We start from the raw sequence: 22,998 nt of genomic DNA, 5'->3' as shown, positions 1-22,998 counted from the left end.
GGCCTCTGTCCAATCGGACAGCCTCAGGTCTGAGGTGAAGTCCCAAAGGTCCTATGAGGTATCTTTTGTACCAAATTGGGAGAGAAACTTCTGGGTTTTTTTGCCTTTTTAAGCAAAGAATAATGTGGTCACTCTGTCAACAGAGGGCACATTCCTACAAAATAGGAAGGAGAAGAGCATCATAAAGCCTGTATATCTTCTATAGCGCCATTGTCCTGAAGAAAGAGAGGTTTTAAAAATCGGTTCTAGTGGGATGTCTGTTTCACCTCCATGTGCAAACCTCCTCTCTTGACCATTTGCAGTCACATCATTGACTCAGCACCATTTACTGCCACTGTCCTAGAGAAGCTTTTCAGTTATCATCCTCTTCCTCACACCCTTGCCCAGTATCCCCAGCTACTCACCCTTATCCAGCACAGATAATGCTGTGGACTTTTCAAATTAAGTTTTTTAATTTTGTTCTCCTCTTGTGCATTTCTGGAGGTTTTCAGTAGTTTAGGTTTTAAGAAGGACAGGAAAACTGTCTGTTGTCCTTAGATGTAGGAATATTACAGAAATTAGACTTTTTGTTTGCACACATGAAAACTCTGAATATGACCACCTAGGATTATTATTAAATATTACTGGAAATGTAGATGTACAGCAAAAAATATCCTGTCCCTGGAAACCAATAAGCTTCAGCTCCTGTTTTTTTAACCTTTTTATAATTAGTGGAAAATAATTTCTTGCTCTTTTTTATTTTGCTTTCTCAGGCCCCCTCTGTTCTTGACATCTCTCCTGAAGGGATGGAGAACTCGTTAGTGGCATCAGCCTCCTCAGAGGCAGGGAGCAGCCACTCTCAAGAGATTGAGGAGCTGGAGCGTTTCATTGACAGCTATGTCCTGGAGTACCAGGTCCAGGGGCTGCTGATGGATAAAATGGAGGGGGATGGTGAGAGCAAGAAGACACAGTCCCACATCTCACAGGTAGGTGGACAAAGGGCACATTGTGGGATGGGAGAGGGGCTGGCAAATGCTGGTGGCTTACCGCCTGGATTGGGGATGCATGTCCAGTTTAAGCAGGATGTAGTAAAACACAAGATTTGGGGCAGCTTGCTTGCACAGCTATATATGAGGTCTCTAACCAGCTGGTAGAGGTCTCCTGCCAACTGAGTTTTGGGTTTTATGGTCTCAAGGTGCATCATTGGAAGTGTTCAAGGTCAGGTTGGATGGGGCTTTGAGCAACCTGGTCTGGTTGAAGGTGTCCCTGCCCATGGCAAGGGGGTTGGAACTAGATGAGCTTTGAAGGTTCCTTCCAATCCAGGCCATTCTAGGATTCTATGATTCTATGAATACATGAAGTCTTTCAGAACATAAGTACTTGACCGATTGATTGATCCAAGTTAAACCCAATCTTCACACAAGAAGACCATCCTACAGACTCAATTGTCCTCAACATGCTTCATGCAACCATGAAGTCTCTGCAGTCACTACAGTTTACTGCCTTAAAGGATGCATTAAGAAGGAATTCTCATCTCCCAAAGATATTTTTTCCACTCCATATCCCAAATTTGGATAAGAAATAATCAGGAATTTTAATTTCTGATTTTCTCTTCCTGATCACTTCTTAGCAAAGCAAGGAATAAACACTCTTATATCCTGAAGCTTGCTGGAGTAACCCTGGTGGAAGCCAGCCTGATTGAAAGTGGCACGTTCCCTCTTAATGAGAGCCAGAGGAAAAAGAATGGGTTTAGAGGGAAGGCACTGGACTGAGACCAAGAAAATTGTTTTTAACTGTTAGTTTCTGCTGGCAACTTAATCTTTAATGTTGGGCAAGTTGCTTAATCTCTCTGCAGTTCTTTTCCTTGTGGCTGTAAAATTGTTAGACCTGTCTGAGAGAGGATAAATCCATTTACCCATGTGTGTGAGATGCTCAGATGGTACCACATCCCCTGATAACCTCTCTGTGCTGGGGGAAGGAATGGAAGGCACACTGTATGCTGCTTCATCCTCCATACCGCTCACAGCAGGGCTGAATCCATCACCAGTCTAGAAAATTCCAAGGTGTGGATGTTCCTATGGTGGGGATGTCTCCAACCTTGCTCCCACCAGGAAAGAGAGGAAAGTCAGAGGGAAAATGTAATTTTCTTTTGTCTGTAGACATAATAATAGTTGAGCTGTACCTTGGGAAACCTTTCCAGGCATGTGGTTGCACTCCAAATTGTTAAAGGAGATGGGGATAGGTGTAGTAGAAGGCTCTCAAGCATGATAGTATCATGAGCTTCTCCAGGTAGGTCAGCAGAGGTAGCAGGAGAGTGATGAGCAGCTCTTTAATGAGAGGAGGCTGAGGTTCTCCATCTGTGAGCTAGAACCAATAAGGGCAGAGCTGTGTAGGGATCATGGGCAGTTCTATTGGTGGCTCTTCCTCTTATTTTGTGGCCTCATCCATACCTGTCAAAGAGCTCTCAGGTGGTTGCTGCTTGTATGAAATTGACTGTTCATTTTCTCGACTTGTCGGCCTTGGTGATGGCATCCAAGCAGTGAGTCTCTCTGGAGCAGCCAAAGACTTCCAGGATGAAAGACTTCAGAAATGGGGATGGTCACCGAGGTTCAGTCTCAACTTTGTTGGTAGGGGTGACAAAATGACTTTAGGATTAAGCAGCATCCTTTATATTTGTTTAATGAAAAATGCTTTTTAAAAATATTATGTTTTCCTCAGTATGATGCAGCCCTTCCTTTCTTCGAGGGAAAATCCCCAACAAAACAAATTACCCAAAACTGAATTATTTTTGTGGAGGCACCTTGGGGGAAGCTGACCTAAGCAGCTCATGGTCCCCCATGTCCGGGAAGTCCCCTGATGTCCATGTCCTTCACCATGGGGCAAAGCCGGTGTGAGAGTAGTGCTGTCATCCAGTGGTATGTCACAGTTGCCACATTTTCTGTTTTATTTAAAATAAAACCACAGTTTTTCTAGAAGCTCAGGGCTCATATCTGTCCCTGAAGTGAATGGAGTTGGGAAAAGCAGAAATTTCCCAACTTTCCGTGGAAGACTCCATAGTAAAGGGTTATCAAGTCAAGCCACCTTGGTGCATACCACATGCCTGAGATACCAAACACTGATGGAGTCTGCTAGGAAATAGTGGGGATGGATTTTATTGCAAAGCATCATTTCAGGTGCCTTCCTGTAATTGTTCCTGCATCTTCCCTCTGCTTGCCATCAGCAGGTGGAGTGTTTCCTAGCCAAAGCCTTTGGGATGATCCTCTAAAATGAGGGAGTGCTGCACATGTATTGTGATGCCTGCAGCCAGATGGTGTTTGCTGTGTGCTGTGGACAGACACAGCAGTTTTCTCCTGGCTATTATTTTATACAATGCCTTTTTTTATCCCTATTACAGTGGACAGCGTATTGTAGTGAGCAGCTTGATGGCAGCTGTTCCCTATCCCAAGGGAAGGGCTCATCGTCTCATGAACACAGTCAGGTAGGGGTTGTGTTTAGCTCTTCCTCACCAAACCTTTGCTTTTGTTCTTGTACTGTCTCATGCATCATCATGAAGCCTGCCCATGCTGCCAACTTTCCCATGGCAGGGAGATGTGTCCCTCTGTTTGGCATCTGAAAGCTCATTCCCACCCAAACCATGGAAGATGAGCAACATCCCAATGTGAGGATGGATTTTTTGACCAGGAGCTTATTGCTCTGTGATAAAAGGGAAAAAATATGGAGTGTCTCATTTATTGCTGAAGAGCTTCTTGTGGCCACCTGTGAAAGCAACCTATTTGGAGCATCGAAGCTGACTTGAAAGTATGAGATGTAGCTGGGATGAGCGATCTTTGTGTAGCTGTGCTTCTTGGTTATATGTCACAACACAAGGACGATGTTGTAGGGAAGAGGATTAAATAGCCGAGGGAGTGAATTGGGAGAAGCAAAATTGTATGTGCCAAGAACCTGTTTGGTGTACAATGACAGAAGCCAGGCGTAAGTTGGTTTGGGTGGTTGTACATGGTGTGAACGTCAGTGAACAGTATTTACTAAGTGCTGTTGGAGGTGGCTGTCCCTCCTCTGCGTGAGCACTATCATGGGAGAGGGTTGGGTAGGGTAGAGGAATGACTCTGACCATTGTCATCTGGTTAAGGAGCTACTGTGCCACCATGAGGCCATCGACTGTAAGAACAGTGTTTGCCTGAGGAGATTTGAAACTGAGGCAGCTGAGGAAAGGGTGAAGTGGCATTTGCAGTAACTGTGGCTGATATATATGCCACCTGGAGAAGGGGCTTCAGGCTGGTGATTTTGGTGCTCTTGCCTTGCTTGATGTCCTCCAGGCTTCAGTCCCACGAGTGGGATCCATGAGAAGAAACCTGGGAGCCTCTTGCAAGGTGTACAAGAGGCTGTGTCAGTCAGAGCAGTGCCTATTGCAACTTTAATTTTGGGTACAATTTCTTCCTGCACAGAGACGTGATGGAAACTGCTTGGCTGTGGGATGGGGGCTCATGCATGCCCTCCCTGCCATGGGTCTGGATGCAAGGATGCTGGGAATATCTATACCAACACCTGTCTCTGACAAAGACAAGATCTTGTTGTGTAGGAAGGTGCATGCTGTATGGAAATGCTGCTTCAGATGAACCTCTGAAGGTGCCAAAAGAAATTGTGGACCTAATTTTAAATAGTTTTGATCTGCTCAGAAATATTCACCATCAAAACCTCATCCATGTTCCAGCTGGCTGCTTGATATTCAGCTGTGAAGCTAGCCATTTCCATTGAGCCTCCTTGGGTTGCTAAGGGTGATAAGAGGACTAGATGTTTACCCTGGGGGTAGAAGGTCCCTTGCTCTTCACCCAAAGGCTCAGCTAATGTGCTGAGCTGGTGGGTACTACAGGAGGATGCAGGAGTCATACATGAGTGATGCTTACCTGACTCCAATCAACACAGCCCCGACATCTTCCATCTGCCTTATGCTGTGCACTCTTTTGTTCCAACATATGGGGAGGGGTGGTGTTTTGTGGGTTTTTTTCCTTTGAATTAAACCTATTTGATCTCCTCAAACAGGGAACTTGCTTTCTGCATACAAATACCATTCACCAATGCCCAAGCTGTTTTCCCTGTGTTTGGGCTCTCTCCCAGCCTGCAGCAGAGCTAGTAATTATCTCTCTCCACGTTTGGTTTCCTTTAACAGTGAGTAACAAATTTTCCTTGGCACCAAAGAGGAGCTGCAAGCTATCATTCTTCTGTTCAGGCAAGCATTTCTCTTGCTGTTGCTGATATATGAGTGAAATGCTGCTGGTGAGGACTAGGTGCAGTTTATTATCATTTCTGGCTGTTGATTTTTCACTGCTTGGTGAAACATCTGCTATTAGCAGCTGTGGGAGATCGGAACTTGTGCATCCCATACAAAGTAGTGGCTTACAAATGGAGAAAATTCCCTGTTGCCGTTATGGCGTGGCGACCTGGTTTGGAGGGGTCCGGCACGGTGACCCAAGGCCCAGGGTCACTCGGTCCAATGCTACTTACACCAATGTGGTGGACAGCAAATGGCGTTTATTGAGGGGTTTCAGGGGCATTTATGGACTGGGCAGTCTGTGTCACTTCCCTCTGCTCACGTCCGGCCGGGTGCGGCCGGGTACAGAGCAAAGGTCAGACTGCAGGGTGAGGGGGAGCTTCTTATCTACCCGTACAGCCCGAGATCTTCCGCACGCAGGTCCCTAGCTCTCCACATTTCCCCCCCCCTCATGATTAGTAAAAATCTTATAAAATGTAAAGGTTACAAAATTTCATGGGTTGGTAGAATTAGCGTAAAATCGTAAGTGTGTTAGTAAGTGGCACGCCTTAAAGTAATTGTCGGCGCTCGAGAAACAAAATGTTAGCCGTTTCCAAACGCCTTTTAACAAATTGCACCAGTTTGTTTAATATGCAAGGCCCGAAGATTAGGGATAGTAAGATTATAGTGACTGGGCCTATTAGGGTAGAAATCAGGGTGGTGAGCCATGGAGACCGGTTGAACCACGACTCGAACCAGCCCTGTTGAGCTTCTCTATCTGCTTTCCTTAGGTTTAGCCGATTTCTCAGTTCGGCCATGGAGTCTCTGACGACTCCGGTGTGGTCTGCATAAAAGCAGCATTCCTCTTTCAAGGCAGCACACAGGCCTCCTTGCTGCATGAGCAAGAGGTCCAGTCCTCTCCTGTTTTGGAGGACAACCTCTGAGAGTGAGGAAAGGGATTTTTCCAGGGAAGAGATGGATTTCTCGATCCTTTGCAAGTCCTCGTCAACTGTCATCTGCAGTTGTGCCAGTCCCTGATGTTGTGTTGCAAGGGCCGAGATGCCTGTGGCAGCGCCGGTAGCTCCTAGACCGAGGAGCATTGCGATGGTGACGCCTGTTATCACCTCCCGTTTGTAGAGCCGGTTGGGTTCCTCGAACAAGCGGTACACCTCTTCTTCTTGGCGATACAGGACTCTGGGGACAATTAGAACTTGGACACAAAAGTCAGTAGAATGGTCGAATTTGTCAAGGAGTACACATGGGCTTACCCCGGATCTGTGACAGACCCACATTCCCAATGCAGCTGGGATCACCCACTGGAACTTCCCTCCCTTAAGTTTGACGAATTCCTTGCAGACGTTGCCCATCTGCTTTGCCAAGGTTGCATTGCCAAAGCATTTGCCCTGGCCCGTAACCTGACTTAGGGTGATACCTCTCCGGGGGGTGTCCCATCTGCATTGGCGTGGATTGTTTGACTTTGAGAAGATGAATGGGAGATTGAAGGCAACACCTTCGTAAAAAGGGGGTTGTGCATCATAGCATAACCAGCATGATTCTGTGAAGTTCGGGTTGGATTGGTTTAACGATAAGAAGGTAGCATTTAACACACTTAAGAATGGACTGGAGAGGGTTGGTTTGGTTAAGAGATCGGATGGGGAGGCTAGTTTCGACCTTTGTGTTTCGCGGCTAGAACTACCGTTAGCTGCGATCTCTTCCCTGGGTCTACTTACTACTAGAACCGGATTGGGTCCGACTGATTGGGATACTGAAGCTGGGAGTCTGGCAATTCGCACATTCACCCACTCTTCTGACCCTTGAAGGACTACTGTCCATGCTTTGCCCATGGCCCAGCTAGGGTGATTCGGCTGCAAAACTGTCATGTTATAGTGAGTGCATTTTCGGGATTCGGGGACTTTATGGTGGTTTCGATAGAAACTTCCCTGAAGGAAGACGGGTGTTTTGCAGCCTGCGGGTGCCCAGGTGAACTGTAGGAATCTGTCGGGCTCTTGTGGGTCCCACCCAGGTCCTGACGGCCTGGCGTCTGTAACTATTGTTTCACAGCCCCAGTGCCCACAGTATCCCCACCCTGGGCAATTGCAATAACTTTTTCCTGGGTTTGAGGCTGGGCACCAGTAGGATAGGTACATGTGTGTGGCGTGTGAAGAATAGGGGTCTACCTTTGGTTGTCCCGGAAACAGGTCGGTGACGCGAAGCACGAAGGACGGGGCGTTCGGCGTGGTGATGTCTCTGAGCATCTTGTCACCAGTAAGATGCTGCATGACCCACCTGAAGGGCTGATGAGGGTAGTAGTCTGGACTGGCTTGCCCTCTGGCGACAAGCCCCAACAGCAAAATCACACAGAAACACCGTTGTTGCTTTAATTTTGATAGCACGAGCTTCTCAGGAGATGTCGGGTTGCTCGTTGGCCTCTCTCTCTTTCCCAGTAGTGGGGCATATGAGTTTCGGGGACGTCCAATGATCCAGTCCTGCAAACAAAGTCTCACAATTCTCATGAGTTTCCCTTTGAAGGTCTGGTTTGATAGATTTGAGTGGACACCATTTAATGTCCCCGTCCTTTTTAACGGCCGCATATCCCCGCCCCGTGAGCACCAATCTCCAACCCTGTTCCCACTCCCCTAGTTCATTTTTGATCACCACCCGTGGGCCTTCCTCTAGCGCCCGAGTGGCCCAGTGTCTCTGAGCAGGACTGTTTGTTTCGTCCCCCCTAGGGAATTGATTTAACGCTAGCAGCGCAGTTGCCAGCATGCGCGCCTGGTCACCCGGAGGAATGGCATTAGTGAAGCCTTCTGCCTTTGCTAGCACTTCCAGCTTAGTTTTCAGAGTCTGGTTTGCTCTTTCGACGATGGCTTTCCCGGTGCTGTTGTATGGGATGCCATGCACCAAGGCGATGTTCCATTTCGAGGCGAATGCTTGGACTACCTTTGAGATGAAGTTTGGGCCGTTATCTGTTTTGATCTGTTTTGGAACTCCAAGCCATGCCATGGCTGTTAGCCAATGTTGGATGGTCGCTTTGGAATCGGTCTTGAGATGCTGTGTGGCCACAATCATGCCGCTGTATGTATCTACAGTAACCGCGAGCCACGCTCGGGGTTTCAACAGCTGGCATTGTGTAAAGTCTGTTTGCCATATTTCTGAGGCTTTGAGGCCTCTGGGGTTGACGCCACTCGACCACAGTGGCGACTTCTGGCAGTGGGGGCACGTAGCGACGACGTGCTTTGCGTCCACGGTAGAAATCCTGCACCTTTTCGCAAGCGCTTTAGCTCCGATGTGAAGGGATTCGTGCAACTGACGAGCTTCTTTCAGTGTTCATACGCCCTTTGCGGCGGCATCAGCCTTGTCGTTGCCTATTTGGTAGAATCCTTTGATCGGGTCGTGGCTGTTGACGTGGATGACTGATATGGTGCCTTTCCGTGAATAGAGTGCTTCCTCCAGCATCGTTGCCACTGTGGACACTGACACACCTGGTCCGGACATGGCTAGGCAGAGCTTGGCCACAAATATGGAATCAGTCACAATGTTAAGGTGTTCTTCTGGGAACAGTCCGCACGTTAGCACTACAGCTGCTGCTTTAAGCTGTTGGACCGAAAGCGTGGGGTCGGTTGCCTTGACACATTGCCACTGTTCTCCTGACTGCCATACTGCCACCGCGGTGGAGGTCTGCGATGATGCATCCGTGAAGATGGTTGGTCCTGCCCGCGGTCGGTCAAGTACTTTTGGTGGGAGGTCGATATCGATGACCATGAGCAGCCGAGTCCAAGGGGGTTTTTCCGCGTAGCGAATCTCTCCTCCAAAGCCTGTAAGGGCCATGGTTAGATATTCCGATATAGTTGTTGACTGCGCAGAGAGCTGTTTGCAGAGAGGCAAGCTTATCCTGGAAGGTTCGATGCCCAGATGTCTTAGGGCAAGTTTCCTGCCTTTCATGATGAGGCTGCAGAGGCACTCGACTCCCGGGGAAAAGGCACGTGACGGTTTCCCCAAGACCACCCATAGTATTGGTTGGGCCTTGTCGGGGGGTCCTTGGGCTAAGACTCCCACTCCCTCCTTTTTTGTAAAGTGGACATACAGATCGACTAGAGCACTTGAGTCCCATCTGGTGAGCATGCTCTCTGACATCTGACGTTCGATGAAGTCGAGCGAGCCTACGGCTTCCGGTGTCAGGGTTTTTTGCTCCCATGGGTTCTTCCCTTTCAAGAGGTCATTCAGAGGGTCCATGACCTCGGGAGGAATCAGGACGATGTTGCGGAGCCACTCTAAGGACCCTACCAGCTGTTGCATGTCGTGGAGCGTCTTGATGTCTCGGCGGATTTTCATCTGGGGAGGAGTTATGTAGGAGCTTGTGATTCCCACTCCTAGGAAGGTCACGCACAGTCCCTTTTTTATTTTTGCACTCGCTACCTCAAAGCCATTTGTCCTTAAGGTCTCGGAGATGGTAGACACCAGCTGGTCCACTTGTCTCGTGGATGGTGCGGCGATCAGGATGTCGTCCATGTACTGCACAATGGTTACAGTCGGATTGCTCTGCTGGACTGGTGCTAGCGCTCGGTCCACGGTGATCTGGCAGATAGTCGGGGAGTTGAGCATTCCTTGTGGAAGCATCCTCCATTGGAAGCGTAGGTTGGGCCGCTGGCTGTTTGGGAAGACGATGGAGAAGGCGAAACGCTCCTTGTCGTCTTCATGCAGGGGAATAGAAAAGAAGCAGTCTTTGATGTCGAGCACTGCACAGGGTTGTCCTTTTGGTATCACAGAGTTCATGGGCAGCGAAGTTTGCACAGGGCCCATAGGCTGGATTCTCTTGTTCACTTCTCGCAAGTCGTGCAGGAGTCGAAAGCCTTCACCAGATCGCTTAGGTATTACGAAGATCAGAGTGTTCCATGGACTCGTGGAGGGTTCTATATGATTCTTGTGTAATTCACGGCTAACTAACTCAATGAGGGCAGTCATTCGAGGCGTTGACAAGGGCCACTGTTCGACCCACACTGGGTCAGCTGATTTCCAAGTCAGCTTGATGGGCAATGGCGGGTACGCGACAGTGGCCCTTAGAATAAATTTGTCACCCTAACATCCAGCAGGGCTAGGGCATCCCTCCCTAGCAAGGGTGGGCAGTCCGACATCACATATGCAGTGAGGGTGATAGTTCTTCCCGGTCCTCTCTCAGTGCAGAGGGTTATTGCCACTGGTTGGGTGCTCTTGTGGGCTCGGGACAGCCCTCCAACTCCGCCCACCATGGAGGCTACTTCTAGCTTCCATGGTCGAGGCCAATGTATGTCTGGGATGACGGTGACATCTGACCCTGTGTCCACCCAAAAGGCAAGGCAGATGGCCGAGTCGTCGGAGCTGTTGTGGAGACGACACACTGCCCACACGATCAGTGGGTGTTTCCCCACCTTTGCGGCGAAGGCCACCCATGGGTTCTGTTCCCATGCTTTCATGGCCAAAGCCACCCAGGGGCCTCGGCCCCAGGGAGCTGTTCTTGGTATTCCTGAGGTGCAGATGGGTTCGGTTGAGCCATTGGCTGGGCGACAAAGTTGGTCATTCCCTGAGGGGGTGGAGGTGGTGGGTATGAAAGCCGTGTGCCCCATTGGGGGTTGCTGTAGCTGGGCCGCTGCATGTTCCAGGTGGGAGGAGGCTGGATATGGCCCGGCTGCCCCCTCCGTCTCCCGTTTCCCTGATGCCTGGATCTGCATTCCTTAGCTAAATGCCCTTTCTTTCCACATGCCCAGCATGGTCCCCTAGGTCTCCCCTGGCGTGGTGGAGCAGCTGCTGGTGGGCGCCCTGAATGGGGGCAGTTTGTTGCCACGTGCCCAGCTTGGCCACACTTAAAGCATGCCATGACACTCGTTATTGCAGTGTGAACTGCTGCTTGAATGGGAGCTAGGTGTTCTTCCTTTGCAACGTGTCTGATCATGGCAGCTAGATTAGACCCTTGCGGCAGTGATCTTAAAATGTCCTTGGTGGCTGAGTTGCATTGCTGGCGTAGGCACTCTGCCAGCACAGGACCCTTTGCCTCTGAGGGTAATGTTGAGGAGTCCAAGGCAGCCTGTAAACGATCCACAAACTGAGTGAAGCTTTCACTCTCACTCTGCTTTATTGTGGACCAAGGCGACGGTTTGGCTATTACTTTGGAAGCAACACGGATGGCTTCTCGGGCAGCACGGGTTGTTGTCATAACCTCATGTGCCCGCAAGCCCTCAGCCTGTGCCTGGGAGGTGATCATTGTAGGGTCTGTGCCCATTAGCCTCTGTATGCTGGAGCCGTGCAGTGGATGATCTGCCCCTGTTACCAGGGCTAGCTGCTTAATACAGTTATCCTCCCATTCCTGCTTAAAAACGATCATCCCTGCCCCATCAAAAATCATTCTGCAAGTCTGCTTAATATCAAAAGGTAACATGTCATCCCCTCCAAAAACACTGTCAATGAGTGTGGAAACCATGGCAGAATTAATTCCCCTATCTGCAATTGCTTTAATAATTGCCTGCACGTCTTTTGGGTTTACCGGGGAATAGGTCCTTTGATTCCCGCCGGCTCCCCCCACCCGAACCTGGAACACCAGTTTCGCCGACGGAGTCCATTCAGCACACGCTATTTTTATTTTCCGCCAGTCTGTAAGCGGAGTTCGATCTTTCTCCGATATCCCCTTCACCCATGCAGGAGCGCTGTGGCTAGTGACCTTGTATGCCGCTGCTCTCCTTCTGTTAAAACCCGAATCCGAGTCGGAACTCCCCGATCCCCTCTCTAGCTCGGAGCTCGAGTCCGAGTCCGAGCCGGAAGTCGACTGCCCGGACGTTTCCAGGCTGCTCTGCCTTTTTCTCGGGCTCCGACCCCGCCCCTTCTTGCGGGGGTCGGGCCGTTCCCTCCCCCTGGGGTCCCCCCGCCTCCTGCTGGGGGAGGTCCTTGCCCTATAAGGACCTAAAGTGAACTGAGCGCTCTGATTGGCCTTACGCTCCTCCGCGGGGGCCGCCCCGTCCCCCCGCTCACCCGCGCATGCGTTGTTAAGCAGGCTGACTGCATTTCCGCCCGCCGTGTTCTCCTTTCCGCCCTGAACACGCGGTTCGGCGCCATTTTCAAACTCATACGGAGGGGGTGCGCTTTTATCCACCCCTTCGGGGTCCGGCGATTTCGCCGCCTCCCGCGCTTCCTCCGTTAACCCCCGCCAAAACGCCCGCGCGCGTTCCACCCCCTCTGATGGTAAGGCGGTCTGCTAGGGGGAATCCGGCGCTCGCGGTTCCGCGGTGCCGATCTGATCATAGCCCTCCGCGGTCTGCGTTGCCGCGCTCACCCCCAACTGCGGCGTGGCTAATAGCCAAGCCTGCGCGGCTTTCCAGGTCTCCTGCTCTTCTCTAGCTTTCTGCAGAGCCTGCACAACTCTGCCCCATGACTTTAGAGCTTTCCCTGAGCCTGAGGAAATAGTCTCCTCAGCTAAAACCTTTGTACAAGTATCCCATATCTCCGGATGGAGAATGTCCACCGGGCTGTCTATCGCCCCCAGCTTAATAAGTCTCGGTATAGCAAGACATAAATCTTTTAGCTTACAATCAATCCCCCATTGAGCATGCATCTGAGTTACGACCTTCACTATGGCTTCCATGGTCCACGCTGGTCCGGGGGCGTCCCCCCCGCTGCACTAGGCCTGCTGTGCAGCCGCCGGTCCCCTGTCCAGGCGAAATCCCGAACTCTGGGCGCTGCGATTGTCCCGGGTTTCGGCACCAGATGTTGCCGTTACGGCGTGGCGACCTGGTTCGGAGGGGTCCGGCACGGTGACCCAAGGCCCAGGGTCACTCGGTCCAATGCTACATACACCAATGTGGTGGACAGCAAATGGCGTTTATTGAGGGGTTTCAGGGGCATTTATGGACTGGGCAGTCTGTGTCACTTCCCTCTGCTCACGTCCGGCCAGGTGCGGCCGGGTACAGAGCAAAGGTCAGACTGCAGGGTGAGGGGGGCCTTCTTATCTACCCGTACAGCCCGAGATCTTCCGCACGCAGGTCCCTAGCTCTCCACAATTCCCTCTAGAAGCCTTTTAATCTGGTCTTTCCAATTCTCTGGGCAGGTCACTGTAAGAGGATGATCTGCTGATGGGGGATCTCATGAGATGCATTTTGTGAACTCCTGGTGTGCTGAGAAAATCCTGGCCTCACAACTACATTCAGCTCATCTATAATTCTTGTTTCCTCCTGTGAACACTTGTTTGCTGCATGGCATGGCATGGCATGGCTGTGCTCTGCTAAGCTCTGCTGTGTTTGAGCGATACTCACCAGGTGTGCTAGCACCGTGTGAGCCTCTGGGGTGAAGACTACTCCATTGAGGTACGCAAGATAATATCTGAGCAGCGCATTACCTCTATAAAGGAGGAAAGTTTAGATAATGGAATAATTTAGAATCTTTTTATGTTTGAATTTTTTTTCCTAAAAAGACCCAATGGGAAGATTTTATATAATACTTTATTTGCATTCCCCTTGTGAGGCTGTTGCAAGTAGGAAGCTCTTTGATATAATTTGGAGACCAATTCATTAAGTAAAAGACTTCTGGTATGGTACATGTTTAGACAGCCAGCAGAGCTCTTGGTACATGACAGCTCTATCCCAGGCTCCCCTTATGTAAAGGGCATGAACAAAAAACAGCAACTCTGTGGGTTTGTCACATTTCTCCAGGTGATGGGAGAGGGAGAGCTAAAAATTCTACTTCCTGGCCAAGTCCATCACTTCCCCCATGGTGGCTGGCTTTCACCTATCATCACCAAACAAAAGCCTGTGTTGTTGGCAGTAAATAGGACTGCCTTTATTTTACTCCTTATTTGCATGTGTGTCCATGTCCCACCAGGTGCAGCAGGGACTTGGTGCATGATTGGGGACATCAGAGGTTTCTCCCATTGATGGTCATGTTGACTATCTACTGAGCAGTGAAGGAGGGTGTGTGGATCACATCTGGATTATCCTACATCCTGCTCGTAGCATCCTTCTCTCCTCCCTGAGGAGCTGGCGGTGGAGGAGATGGCTTGCCTTCCCATTAAGCCAGTAGAAACAGCAGCATGACTGTGGCAGGCAGAGGTGGTGGGCTATCAAGTTAACAGCATAAAACTTTTTATAAGGGTATGTAGTGACAGGACAAGGGAGAATGGCTTCAAACTGACAGAGAGCAAGTTTAGATTACATATTCTGAATACACTCTTTCCTGTGAGGGTGATAAGGCAGTTTAGATTACATATTCTGAATACACTCTTTCCTGTGAGGGTGATAAGGCATTGGCATAGGTTGCCCAGAGAAGCTGTGGCTGCCCCATACGTAGCAGTGTTCAAGGCCAGGTTAGATGGAGCTCTGAGCAACCTGGTCTACTGGAAGGTGTCCTTGACCATGGCAGGGGGTTGGAACTAGATGATCTTTAAGGTCCCTTCCAACCCAAACTATTCTGTGATTATAAGCTATTGAGTGTCCCATGCTGTTTGGTAGTGTGGAGATGTAGAGGGCTTTACAGGTATTGTGTACCACTGTTACTGAATCTGGCACGTTCTGCCAAAGGTTGTCTGAACTGAAGCCCAAGCCTTACTGATAAGGAAAGCATAAGAAATTCACACAAAATCAAATGTATCACAAGAAACTATCACAAATATCTCAGTGACTCAAAGAAGTGCAATGCTGTGCTAGTACCAAAACATTTAAAGGCAGAACATGCTTTATATCATGAGGACATCTGACCTGCCTGCATCTGAGGAGGTATCTTTGACTGCTGTGTGTGGGGTGAGAGCAGAGCAGATCCACTTAAATCTTTTGCGTCTCTTTTCCATGTGTCTTGCCTGAACCTCAAAACCCCCTTTGATGATGAGCACTTGGCTTCCAACTATATCACAGAATCACAGCATATTCTGAGTTGGAAGGGTCCCACAAGGATCATCGAGTCCAACTCTTAAGTGAATGGCCCATGCAGGGATCGAATACATGACCTTGGATGTTATTAGCACCATGCTCTAACCTCAGGGTCAAACAACTTCCTTTCATGAAGTTTTTAATAGAATCTTAGAATGGCTTTGGTTGAAAGGGACCTTAAGACCATCTCATTCCAACCCCCCTGTCATGGGCAAGGACACCTTCAACTAGACCAGGTTGCTTAAAGCCCCATCCAACATGGCCTTAAACACTTCCAAGGATAGGGCATCTATGACCTCTCTGGACAACCTGTTCCAGTGCCTCACCATCCTCACAATGAAGAATTTCTTCCTAATATCTAATCTAAACCTGCCTGTGACTGTGGTCACAAGGGTTTTCAGGATGAAGAAGAGACGAGAATGTTGACTCCATGATCAGAAGGCTTGATTTATTATTTTATGATATATGTTACATTAAGACTATACTAAAAAGCAATAGAAAGGAAAAGTTTCTTCAGCAGCTAGCTAAGCTAAGAATAGAAAAGAATGAATCACAAGGATCTGTGTCTCAGACAGAGCAAGAGCCAGCTCTGCCATGAGTGGTCAAGAAATCCAAACACCCACAGGAGACCAATCACCTGTTGCATTCTACAGCAGCAGATAACCATTGTTTACTTTGGTTGCTGAACTGCAGCTTGTCACAAGGAAAAATCCTAAGAAAGGATTTTTCATGAAAGATGTCTGCAACATGTCACCCTTTTTTATTTAGTTAAATTAAAAGGAAAAAGTGTTTGTAATTTTCTCTGCTGTACTCATGCCGAAGAAAAAGACAAACACTTGACAGGTTATCTGTTGCCAATCAAACTCCACTCAAGTGCTCCTGTGGAATGCACTGGGAATTTCTTCACCTGTAGAACATAAAATTCTATCATATTACTAAAACAATTCTATAATATAAGAAAATGCAAAAACAATGCAAAGAAAATTCAAGTCCAAGCAGCTGAGTTTCAGGAAAAGTCCATGGCTTGAAGATGTTCCTCTTTGCCATATCTGAAAGTTTCTTTTGGTCCTGAAACAGGCTTGCTACAGAAAGGTCCATCAATATTTATCAAAAGTCCATTGACAGTCTTCAAACAATTTTGAGAAAATTAGAAAATTTCTGAAATGTCTTGCCACAGCCCTTCATTGAACAACTTGGGCTGAAGCCAATCCCTGGCTCCTCAATGCCTCTGAGCTGCTGCCAGCTCTTTCACCCTTTTTTATTCAATTTAATTTTTTTTTTTTGTTTGTTTTTTTTGTTTGTTTGTCTTGTCGGAAAGAGCAGCAGCAGAGGAGCCAGAGAGAGGCCCTTGGGGGCCCTGGCCCATGTGGAAGGATCAGGAACCCCAGACCTGGCCCACTGAAAGGTGGCCCAGGACCAGAAGGGGGAAGCAAAGCCCCCAAACCCAACAGGAGGCCGGGAGGTGGCCCTGGCCCAAGCAACCAAGCCAGACAGCCCAGGCCCAGCCCCCGAGGCAGGCTCTTCATTGGCACAGACCCGCACCCTGCTGCCAGTACAATGGCAGAAGGGGTGACCAAACGCTTCCTTTCCCCAAAATCACCGAGGCATGCCGGCAATGGGAAGACAGAAGCTGTCCCGAGAAACTTCGTCTCGGGTCTGGGGATGTCCTTTCCCCACAGCAGACAAGCGATGCTCGCTTCCTGCTGTGCCCTCTGCCTCTGCAATGCAAATGCACCAGGTGTTCCTCCCATCTGCCTCACGGCACCACCGCCACCCCCTCTGGGCTGGGGACCAGGGGCAGAACTTTCGGGACCCACCTCCCCCTCGCCGCTGGGGCGCGCGAGGGGCGGCAGAGACATTCGCATCCCCCAGGGGGAAAACCCGGACCAAACACCCCCCAACCCGCCAAGAATGCTGATCTTGAAAACAGGCAGCCGCGCTGCGCCCACAGCCAGCTGTCGGGCCATGCCTCCTCCACGGAAGGACAGGCTGACGCCCTCTTCCCCTGTCCCAGCTCCCCCCGTAGGGGCAGCCCCGGGACAACCCGAAAAACTCGGGGAGGAAGTCATGCTGGATGCAGGAGGCACCTCTGCTGTTGCCGCCGGCTCCAAGGCAGCCTCTGACGCAGACATGGAGAACGGAGTCCCCGCAGGGGCGGGCAGCGGGGCCGCCTGGGGAGGCGGCGGGGGCGGCACGGGGTTGGCAGCTTCTTCTGCGCCGGACTCTGACATCGGCCGCGGAACCGCAGTCGCAGAAGGCGGCGGGACGGCCGGGGGGAGCGGTGGATCGCTGTTGCCCAGCAACATCGGCGCAGCCGCGGGAAGCGGTGTCTCTGAGATAGATGCAGGCAGGGAAGCCGGCGGAACCGCGGCCGGAGCGCCCACAAGCTTCCCCGGAGGGGCGGCCGCGGGACGGGCCGCGCGGGGAACCGCCCTCACCCGCGGGGCGGGTTGGGGCGGTGCCCGTGGCGCTGGCCGGGGCGGTGCTCGCGGCGCTGACCGGGGCAGCGCCGCCCACTCCCATCCCCCCTGAGAACAACGGGAGGGGGGAACAAACGGCTCCGTCTGAGCATGCTCCGAAGACGCAGTAAAAAAAACTTCGGCTGCGGGCAAAACTTCGCCCCCCCACTGTGGTTCGGGGGGGCTGGAAAGCAGCAGAGCGTCCCCCTCCAAAGGGTCTTCCCCCGGAATTGGGGGGAACGGGGCTTTGCCCTTGCAGTTAGCAATCCAGGGAAAAACAGCTGCTCTCCGTTTCAAGACTAGAAAGAGCTTCAAAAAGGTTGGATAAATTGAGGGGCATCCGAACCCCCGGTATAAAAAGAATTGGAAAATGGAGCCCATACACTCCCAGACAAACACATCGAGGGCATATAGCACATTCGTAAAAAACCCAAAGAGCTTTGCCCATCGAAAAAACTCATAGAGATCTGCCTCCAACAGGAGAATTCTGTCCTCTTCACCCCATTTTTGCCAGAGGGCAATAAGTTTCTCCTCTGAAGGGGAGAATGGAACTTCATCCTCTAGGGGAGGAGTCCTCCAGATGAGCAGCCACAAACTGCGAATGGCCTCATCTTTAGGAGGGGAAAAACCAACAGTACCTTGTGACAGTGTCCAGGACTCTCTGGCTATCTGCATGGTTCTGCTGAGCTTTCTGAACATCTTTCTGGAGGCTTTTCAGAAGGTTCTCTTTGTGGTCAGCCTTGCTGTGAACTCTGTCCAAATTCGGATCTTCAGTTCTTCAGCTCCTGGCCAGAATCCACTTCTGTGGTCACTTGTGAAGCAACCATCAATGCCACACATTTGGGATTTACCCAGTGCAGCAATGCTCCTCTGGTGGTCTCACCAAGTGATGATTGTCCTCCTCAGTCGAGGGTCACCAATTGTGACTGTGGTCACAAGGGTTTTCAGGATGAAGAAGAGACGAGAATGTTGACTCCATGATCAGAAGGCTTGATTTATTATTTTATGATATATGTTACATTAAGACTATACTAAAAAGCAATAGAAAGGAAAAGTTTCTTCAGATGCTAGCTAAGCTAGGAATAGAAAAGAATGAATCACAAGGATCTGTGTCTCAGACAGAGCAAGAGCCAGCTCTGCCATGAGTGGTCAAGAAATCCAAACACCCACAGGAGACCAATCACCTGTTGCATTCTACAGCAGCAGATAACCATTGTTTACTTTGGTTGCTGAACTGCAGCTTGTCACAAGGAAAAATCCTAAGAAAGGATTTTTCATGAAAGATGTCTGCGACACCTGCCCTCTTTCAGTGCGAAGCTATTCCCCCTTGTCCTATAAGTACATGCCCTTGGCATGTAGTCATGGCTAGAAAAGCTGCTACATTGCCAAAGCAAAGGCAGTAGGAGGGATGGGGTGATATGTGAACATTGTCTCTTGGGAAACAGCAGATTTCAATGCAGAGTAGAACTTAATTTTATAGAAAGTAGAAAACCCAAAGTATCAGTGCAGATTTTTCTCGAAATTCCAGAAATTTTTTTTGCAGGCATCTGTGCTTCTTGGAATCAAACACCAGGAGATTCTCCTCTATGGATGCTGCAGAAGCAGGTGGCAAGTGATCATGGTCTTGGATAGGGGCCACATCACTAGGTCCAGAGTTGGACTGAGGCTCCTGCAACCAGCACTGCTGTCATATAAACTTCTCAAGTCAGCAGTGAAGGTGTCTTCTTGCTGTCTTAAATCTGCTGACAACAGCAGGAAGCATGTAATGCCCCAAATCCTTGACTAACCAGATCAGCTCTGCAGAGCGAGGGAGTACCGCTTGTGAAGAGGCTGGCAGGATCTCTTGACAAAAGATGTAATTCATTTCCCCATGCTGGTAGACAGCCTGTGTCTGGCTTTAGTTGCCCATCCTTGGGTTCAGATCTGAAGCAAAATATGAGGAATGATCCTGGGGGCAGTTTGAGGTTCTCCATCTCATTGATCTGCTTGTGTTATAGTCCAAGTCCAGTTTGTACACTGAATTTCATTGAGATTGGCCACCATGCTGAAGACCTGTTGGGACAAGTGGGTGCTGGCAGATGCTGCAATCACTGTTGTTTCCAAAAGAAAAAGACAAAGTAAAAGATGGGGAGTTACTCTGAGGCTTTGCCAGTCAGTATAGGTTGGTGTAGCCCTGCCTGACAGAGGAAGAAATGAAATCTTTAGGTGGGGTGACCTGCCCATGATCAAAGAGCAGCTCTAAGAAAACCAGTCACTTAATGGTTTTCTGCCTGTAATTGCTGGGTGGCACTCCCTCCGTGTAGTGAATGCAGTCCTGTTCTGTTACAGTTGGAGAGGACTGCTGAAAAAGAAATCAAGTCCTTTAGCTAATGTATAGATTTAACTTTGAGACTTCTGTTTGGGATACATCTCATGAAGCAACACCTCGCCTCATGAAGCAGCTACCTGCATGAGTGTCTGAAGATCTGGGAGTGAAATGCTTCACTGCTTTGCTGCCTGATTTAGGAAAATTGTTGCTGCTTACCAAGGATGGAAGAAGGTATCTTCTAGGCCTGCTATCACTAGTGACTCACATGAGATGACATCTTTTCACCCTCACTTTTCATTTGTGTAGAGTAGACAGGGTGATGCTGGTCTTCCCGATTAAGGGAGAGTTTCTGACACTATTTTTTCTGAAAATTGCAGTAGTTGAGTTCTCTTTGAGGTCTCCACTCTTCTTCCAGAGTTAGTTGACTACGTCAACAAGTGTCAAAGCTTTTGGAAGGGAAGGGATGACATGAGCCATTTCTTCTGAGGCTCAGGCAGGGGCTTGCTGCTGTGTTTCCATAGCACATCTGAAGTTCTCAGTGCCATTCTGAGTGCTCTCAATGCTCCTCATCTTCATTCTTGAGCATAAATGAGCTATCTAGCACATCCATGGCTAATGTCTCTCAATGTTGTCTGGAAGGAACACAACCACACAGGTTTGGCCGTTTCTGGAGAGTCCAGAAAGGTCTTGTAGGCTATCCTGGGTAACCTAAAAATGCGGGTGTTGAATGGTGGGTGCTGCTGCCTATTATTTGTTCCCAACAAACCTCTCCTGTAGAAAAGCAGGTTGGGTTAACATTCAGGCAGTGCAGTCAGATCCCCACACAACACTCACCACAGCTGGCTCAGCAAGAGAGGCAAGAAAGGTTCCTTTTAGCAAGGTTTGATTCCAGCGAAGTATATCACATATGGCTGAAGGGAACCCGATGAGAAAGAGGGCAACCACGTGGTGGAGGCAGCTTAAGAAGGGGAAGGGGTGGGGGGTGGAGCTAAGGGCAGGGCAAAGGGGATTGGTCTCTAGGGGAGCTGGGGCAGCCACCTGTGGTACTAAGCCAGTGAGGGGACAGGGAAAGGGGAAACCAGGGGAAGTCTATGTGGGAGTCTGTCTTTTCCTCCAGGAGGACTACTCTATGGTAGGTAGTCACTGCCGTTGCCAGGGCAGAGGACTTGGGAATTGACTGAGAGGAGTGAGTTCATGGGATGCTACAACTCCCTTTTTTTTTTCTTACTAAGAAGACCTCCCCAGTGGACTTCTGCATACACTTAACTAGACAGTGAAACATGACTAAGACAATAAAAACAATTATTACAATCCAAAAAATTCCTTTGACAAAAGATGCAACCCATCCTTTGAAACCCCACTGTCCAAAAAGATCATTGATCCAATCTGGGTATTTTTCCAACTTTAAGTCCTTTATTTGCTCCCTCAGCTTCTGGATGCTTGTGTTGTGTGGATGGATTCTTCTTGGGTTGCTGTTGATAATTGCTGCCCCGAGATGCGTAGGATGTCTCTGCTTTGGCCTGCGCAACTGAAGAACGAGTCTGGACTCTTCACTTTTCGGTCTTGAGGTTGTTTATTAGTTCTTATCTATAAAATTTTCTTTCTGCCCAGCCGAGATCTGCTCAGCAAGGCAGCCACGAGCACTCTGACTGCCCCCGAGGCGGTATTGTCCTTTTATACTACAAACTACGTATATCATATTTACACTTAATTCCCAATACCTATCACCTATGTTAGACAGTGCACTTCTACTCTAGACCAATCCCAAAGTGCCAACATCACTGCAGAAAATGGAGAACAAGAAGAAGAAAGGCTAGACATGCCCAGATTCCTCCTTGTCCCCATAACCCCCATACCAAAAATCCTAAAATCTACATTTTCACCCTGTGATCATTTTGTTATTACACTATTCAAACCTGTGTGACTTTCATGTCCTCATACGAAGTTGGCAACTTGCTCCAAGGGTCAAAATCAAATCCCCAGGTGTTCTGGGCAGCATGCCAAGGCCTCCGAGCCCCCCGACGGGGTCCTCGGCAACTCTGGACACCCGGAAGGATGTACTGAGTTCTGACAGATTCTGAGTGTGAAGAGATGTTGAGGCAGCACATCCCTTCAAAGTCTTGGCAGCCATGTCCATGGGCAAGCAGTAGAAAGTCTATGGCGTCTCTGTTTTGCAATGTTGCATGCCTGGTAACCTCAGTGTCACTAAGCAGGTCACTGAGTGCAGTGGAGGTAGTGTTTGCCTGCTTACTAAGCCAACACTGCAGGTGAGAAAGTGTCACCATTGAGCAAGAAATGGCCCAAATTCACCAGAAGGCTGGTTTGCTGAACAACAACTTTAATACTAAAATCCTCTTCTTTTATAGATAAGTTTGACACATTCTACTTGATTGGCTAATTATTAAAAACATCTTTCTCACAAACAGTCCTTGAGAAGAACAGAAAAACAGAGTAGGAAAACACCACCTGCAGGTTGTTTATACTAACAAGTTATCATTTCTCTATAACTCCCTAAAAAGTCTCACAAGTCCACTGTGAGAAAACAAATCCCATTTTCGTGCTCTCTGACCAGGCTGTCACATCCACAAGAAAGCTCACTGAGAGCCTTAGCTGCAGCCACCCAAGGTAAGAAAACTGAGACCACGACTCTCTTTGGTTTGTTCCAATTATAAACTTGGCTATCACAGTTTTCATCGAATTCAGAATAGGGTCTCTTTTGGCATGCTGATTCGCTTTTTTGTTTTCAATTATATAATAATGTAATGTTTGGAGTGAGGGTAGTTTGAGAAAATGGATTTTTTTTTTTAGATTTGTGTAACTTTAACAGCCCCTCCTACCTGCCCCTCTTATCCCCTCAGTTTTTACTGAGTAGAAAAGGGGTGGGAAAACAGGGAGGATAACAGTGTAGCGAACTAAAGAGACGTAAAACCAACAAAAAAAGGGGGGTAACAGTGCAAACAATGAGTGAATAAAATTCAACAGAGAGTCTTTTGTCTTCAGGAGCAGCGGAGGGTCATCTTCTGTGAGGGACCTTTGTGTTTAGTCTTTTTCCTTCTCGTCCTCCACGCTGCCCGAGTGTGGTCTCTTTCCTGCTTCTGAGGTTCCGGGGAAGTGTCTCTGGGAGCT

The 22,998-nt window shown here is 49.2% G+C and overlaps 1 protein-coding gene across 5 annotated transcripts in view; it reads left to right on the top strand.

Annotated features, from left to right (window-relative positions):
- Nucleotides 1–22,998, top strand: part of LOC118701491 (CBP80/20-dependent translation initiation factor-like) — a 442,809-nt gene that overhangs the window by 29,847 nt on the left and 389,964 nt on the right. For 4 of the 5 annotated variants that reach the window (XM_036406130.2, XM_036406129.2, XM_036406132.1 and 1 more), the window contains exons 2-3: nt 753–965; nt 3,374–3,457. In XM_036406130.2, the coding sequence (XP_036262023.1) occupies nt 786–965; nt 3,374–3,457 (264 nt within the window). In that variant the 5' untranslated portion in view covers nt 753–785. The remainder of the gene's footprint in view (nt 1–752; nt 966–3,373; nt 3,458–22,998) is intronic. The other variant, XM_036406131.2, reaches the window with a different exon arrangement.

Source organism: Molothrus ater, chromosome W (genome assembly GCF_012460135.2).
Source record: "Molothrus ater isolate BHLD 08-10-18 breed brown headed cowbird chromosome W, BPBGC_Mater_1.1, whole genome shotgun sequence".
Lineage (NCBI taxonomy): Eukaryota > Metazoa > Chordata > Aves > Passeriformes > Icteridae > Molothrus > Molothrus ater.
This window is presented reverse-complemented; position numbering and strand designations above follow the sequence as displayed.